The sequence below is a fragment of the Panthera tigris genome, chromosome B1 (genome assembly GCF_018350195.1).
Source record: "Panthera tigris isolate Pti1 chromosome B1, P.tigris_Pti1_mat1.1, whole genome shotgun sequence".
In the NCBI taxonomy this organism is placed as follows: Eukaryota; Metazoa; Chordata; class Mammalia; order Carnivora; family Felidae; genus Panthera; species Panthera tigris.
Window position 1 is genome coordinate 55,050,475 of NC_056663.1, and position 5,199 is coordinate 55,055,673.

General features: G+C 47.0%; 1 protein-coding gene across 2 annotated transcripts; it reads left to right on the forward strand.

The window, feature by feature from the left end:
* Positions 1-1,744: 1,744 nt before the first annotated feature.
* HMGB2 (high mobility group box 2) lies at positions 1,745-4,488 on the forward strand. 2 transcript variants are annotated; one of them, XM_042983614.1, is made up of 5 exons: positions 1,745-1,905; positions 2,508-2,672; positions 2,990-3,135; positions 3,212-3,386; positions 3,943-4,488. In XM_042983614.1, exons 2-5 carry the CDS (start codon positions 2,523-2,525, stop codon positions 4,102-4,104), a joined length of 633 nt encoding a protein of 210 aa, XP_042839548.1. In that variant the 5' UTR covers positions 1,745-1,905; positions 2,508-2,522; the 3' UTR covers positions 4,105-4,488. The 2 variants fall into 2 exon arrangements, with proteins under 2 accessions (XP_042839548.1, XP_042839547.1); XM_042983613.1 differs by having other exon boundaries at positions 1,746-1,905; positions 2,504-2,672.
* The last annotated feature ends 711 nt before the right edge of the window (positions 4,489-5,199 follow it).

Below are 5,199 nucleotides of genomic sequence, written 5' to 3' on the forward strand. Positions count from 1 at the left end.
CCTATTTATAAGAACACCACTCATTGGATTAGGGGCCTGTTCACCTCCATATATAATATATACTTCATCTTAACTGATTACATCTGCAACGACCCTATTTTCAAATAAGGTCACAGCCAGAACTGTGCTATAAAAAGCACATAAAAATCCAACTTAACAAATCATACTACATTATTCAAAGAGCAATAAACATTACACTGTAAAAATTTATTTATAAATTCAGTGGCATTAGTACACTCAAAACGTTAGCAACCAGCATCCATTTCCAAGGAAAATACATTTGTAAAAATCTAGTTTTTAATAGTAAATCTAGGTAAAGAGCTGCTAGTTCTGAGTTATTATTGACTACGGTTGCTGTATATAAAACCAAACAGACACAGTCTAACATTTAAAGCCAGTGAATTTACTGAGAAAACAAGAGAATATTTAAAATGTGTTGAAACCCAACAGTGCAACACGTGGGCCAATAGGAAAAAACAGACCTCAAAACTAAATGCGACACAGAAGTAGCATACTAAGATGTCAGTGAAAGTCCTGCTACTTTGGGGAAAGCAGCCTGTGATGCTAGTAAGCAGTAAGGTAGCTTTGGTGCGCTCTAACTGAAACGAAGATTCTCAACCTGGGGCTGGAAGAGTTTGTAAAACGCTGCAAAACGCGCCTGGCGAATATAAGCAGTTGGTGGGTGCGGAGCATTCATTGTTTTTATGGGCGTCTCGACAGATCTTTGATTTTAAACAATTTTTACATTTTCATCTAAGAGGCACAAGACGTGAATACCGAGGTGACACCTAGGCTAGGCAGAAGGGGTTGGGCCAACGCCAGGAATCCGATTTCTCTGCGCTGCGCTCCCGAAAGGCTGAGCCGGGGCCAGCCAGGCCGGCCCAGCCGGGAGTCCAGACCCGGAGAGAGGGGGGCGGAGCCAGGGGCGATAACTCCCACCTCCAACCCTTCGGGACCCCAGGGCGCCCTTGTTTACCTCCGGGTAAGGGGCATCCGAGACAAAGGGGGGGAGGGAGGGACCTGCCGAGGGAAACTCTACCGGCGGAAAACGCCTCGCTCAAAAATCGTTTCGTAACACCTTACAAGAGGGGGAACAGCCACCCTCCCGCGACCCCCGCGCCCACCCACAGGTTACCCCCTACCTCCGGTCTCGGGTTCTACCCTAGCCTCAGCGAAAACGGGAGGAGCTAGGTAATCGGCTCCCTCCTCAGCTTCTGTTTGTTATTTTTTGGACCCTGCGGGGGTCACACGGCCCAGTGACTACAGCCCAGGAGACAGCGCTGCAGGGCCTAATTGGGGCTGAGGAGACAGGACCTGGTCAGTGGTCGGAGAAGGGGGAGGGCAGGCTGCTTCTGTTACCTTAGCGCCTGGAAACCTTGCCGCCGCCGCAGACCCCTGGAGGACAACCCTGTTTCCTGACTTAGTATTTTTAAATCTGGCGGGGCTTTCCCTTTCAGGCCAACCACTCCCCCCGTTTACCGCCCCAGCCAGTCAGAGTCAGGCCCGCCATTTTTCAAACCCTTTTCCCGCCGCCAATCAGGATCGAGCAGTACATTCCTCTCCTGACCGGTTCTAACGGGTCTGGGAGTTAACGACCTGGGCGACCCACCGAACCTGCTAGGCTGGGGCTGGAGGGACGGGCCTGGCGAGACATTGACCAATCGGAGGCCTCTGTGGCGTGGGGGCGGGGCCTGCGAGGGTTTGAATAATCACCAGAACCAATCAGAGAGGCGGGGGTGTGATCTGTGGCCCGGCTCGTCAAGTTACCGTGGCGCGGAGAACTCTGCAAAACAAGAGGCTGAGGATTGCGTTAGCGATAAACCAGTTCACGCCGGAGCCCTGGGAAGGAAGCGTCTCTGTTGGATCCGGCCCCTCCGCGGGACTCTGAGGAAAAGCTACCACCAGGCAAGAAGCCCCTTCAGCCCCTCCGTGTTGGTGGGCCTGCCCTTCCCCCTTTCCTCCTACCCTTCTAGCTGGGCCGGGTGCTGTGGCTCTCGGGGGTTCGACCCGGCGAGCGGAATCTGGGGTGCGGGCCGGTGAGGGCCAGGGACTGTGGAGGGCGGGCGGGCGGTCGGGGCCGGCGGGAGGGCGGGAAGCTCATCCGGGCCCGGTTTCAGTTGGTTTTTGTGTTTTTGTTTTTGTTTTTGAATGTCGGTCGCGAGGCGACAACTCTGAGTGGGGCCGGCGACGTGGAAGCCGGGGGAACGTTTCTGTCAGGAAGGGTGTTTCGCCGGCGCCCCCGGCGTTCCCTTCCTCGGGCGGGGGCCGGGCGGCGGCGTTTCGGGCCTTCGGGAGAGACGCGGTGCCCGCGCGCGAGGAGCCCGGCCGCGGCGGCCCCGGTCGGTGCCGGGAGGAGGGCGTGTGCGCGGAGGCGGCCGCCCGGGGCGGGCTGGCGGGGGAGCCGGGCGCCGGCCGCCTTCCTCGCGAGAGGGGGCGGGCGCGCTTTTGGGCGGGAAGCCGAGCCCCGCCGGCGTCCGCCCACCGCTCGTCTTGTCCCCGCTAGGTAGACGCCGTCTGTCACCATGGGCAAAGGAGACCCCAACAAGCCGCGGGGCAAGATGTCCTCGTACGCCTTCTTCGTGCAGACCTGCCGGGAAGAGCACAAGAAGAAACACCCAGACTCTTCGGTCAATTTCGCCGAATTCTCCAAGAAATGTTCCGAGAGATGGAAGGTGAGACCGGAATTCGGACAGAGCTAAGGGCTTTTCAGGTGTGTTGTTTTCTTGGCTAGGACCTTAACCAGGTAGGTCACTTGTCACCTTCAACTTTCCTACGGGGGGGGTGGGGGGGGTGGGGGGTGACCCGCCCAGATACTTTATTTAGAGTTTTGGGCAGATGGCTTTAGGTTTTTGTTGGCTTCTAAGACTGCTAAAAGTAGAAGGCTGCTAACCAAGGAAAATGTGGCCCTTAAGGATGATCTCGAGCTTTTTTTGGGATGTATGTAGCTTACGGTTTTGCTGTACTTTGACTGCTCCTTTCATGCCCATAGACCATGTCTGCGAAGGAAAAGTCGAAATTTGAAGATATGGCAAAAAGTGACAAAGCTCGCTATGACAGGGAGATGAAAAATTATGTTCCTCCCAAAGGTGACAAGAAAGGAAAGAAGAAAGACCCCAATGCTCCTAAAAGGCCTCCGTAAGTTCATTTTAAAATCAGTCAGATTGCCCCTTTAATTTTCCATTCAGTATATTCACTGTTGGCTTCCTTTCAGGTCTGCATTCTTCCTGTTTTGTTCTGAACATCGCCCAAAGATCAAAAGTGAACACCCTGGTTTATCCATTGGGGATACTGCAAAAAAATTGGGTGAAATGTGGTCTGAACAGTCAGCCAAAGATAAACAACCATATGAACAGAAGGCGGCTAAGCTAAAGGAGAAGTATGAAAAGGTACGTTCCTAACCTTTTTAAAGCCAAGGTTAAGGTAAGATATCTTCCAAATAAGGATTTTAGAAATGGGTATGAACTACAGAGTTAGGAAGTTTAGTTAATCTTGTATTTATGGTTGTCAGCTGCCTATGGAGAAGGTCTAGTGAAAAATAACACACTTAACATAAGCGAATTGAAACTTCCTTTCTTTTAACTGAAACCGGTGTTGGTAGCGTTGGTAGATTCCTGTGTATGGACTCGTGTGTAGTTCTAGGTCTCTTAGTTTTAAGAAACGGAGGAAGAGATATGTTGTTTTATGTAGATGTGTCTGAGATGTGAGGTTTTAAATGGATATTGGTAGTGAAAGTTCTGACATGTTGTATATATAACCCCATCATTTTAAATCATTAGCCTTCTAAAGCCTAGAGGGAACAAATGCTCTCAACTGAGGTAGACTTTGAATACCTTTTTAGACAGGGTTATTGGTCAATAATCTTCAATTGTTTATAACTTTGTGGTTTTCACAGTTGAGTAATGACACCGGATGCTGATTTTATTTTTTTTGACAATATTTCAGGATATTGCTGCATATCGCGCCAAGGGCAAAAGTGAAGCGGGAAAGAAGGGCCCTGGTAGGCCTACAGGTTCAAAGAAGAAGAATGAACCAGAGGATGAGGAGGAAGAGGAGGAGGAGGAGGAAGATGAAGATGATGAGGAAGAGGAGGAAGATGAAGAATAAATGGCTATCCTGTAATGATATGTGTGGAGTGTGCGTGTGTGCTCAGGCAATTGTTTTGCTAAGAATGTGAATTCAAGTGCAGCTCAATATTAGCTTCAGTATAAAAACTGTACAGATTTTTGTATAGCTGATAAGATTCTTTGTAGAGAAAATACTTTTTTAAGAATGCAGGTTGTAGCTTTTTGAGGGGCTACTACATACAGTTAGATTTTAAAGCTTCTGATGTTGAATGTTTCTAAATATTTAATGGTTTTCTTAATTTCTTGACTTGTGTATTGTAGCACAGCAAACTTGTAGGAATTAGTATCAATAGTAAATTTGGGTTTTTTAGAATTTTGCGTTTTGTTTTTTAAAAAAAATTTTGTAATAAAATTATGTATATTATTTCTGTTGTCTTTGTCTTAATGTGCTATGCTTTCTCTTTAAAAATACTTATGGTCTGGAACTGTTGACTTTTTCTTGTATTTCTGCCTAATAGTTCTTAAACACATTGATTTAGTTGATTTAGTAAAATATTTGGTTTAAAAGAAAGTTAAACATGCCCATATTCCGACTTACAAAGTTTTTTTAAAAACAACTGGAATTTAATGAACTTCAAAAATTGGTGCGGTTTTACAAAATGAGTTAAGTTTTGTTCTTGACACTGCTATTCATTTATTAGCTAACTTGTCCCTTGGGTTGTTTTTTTTTTTTTTTAACTGACTATCTTTAGGGAAACTTTAAAATGAGGCAGAGGAGCTGGTATATAGTGAGTCCATACCTAAAAACATAAACTTTTAAAAACCCTCATTAGTAACAGGTTAAGTTTTCTGTTAGGAACTAGTTCAAAGTAGATTACCAGAGTGAATTTTGAACAAAGTCTTCAAAATTGGTGCGGTCTTAAGCTTTAGAATTTTGGGTGACCTAACAAAGCTTTCAAGGTGGTTATTGTGATCTGCCATGACTAAATTTCCTCAGGATTTGTATTTACTAGGAAGAGCAGTTATTTGAGAAATGCTCATTTGAGGGAACAATTGTTTCTATTTGAATTTAGATAGCTATTTTGAATAATCAGAGACTTCTAATGAAAGTTGACCTGTTGGCCAAGTGATCACA

Excerpts from the sequence above, each read along its gene's own strand:
- HMGB2 (XM_042983614.1), top strand. The coding sequence starts at position 2,523 with ATGGGCAAAGGAGACCCCAACAAGCCGCGGGGCAAGATGTCCTCGTAC. Across the intron at positions 2,673-2,989 it reads AATGTTCCGAGAGATGGAAG|ACCATGTCTGCGAAGGAAAA; the intron begins GTGAGACCGGAA and ends TCATGCCCATAG. Across the intron at positions 3,387-3,942 it reads TAAAGGAGAAGTATGAAAAG|GATATTGCTGCATATCGCGC; the intron begins GTACGTTCCTAA and ends ACAATATTTCAG.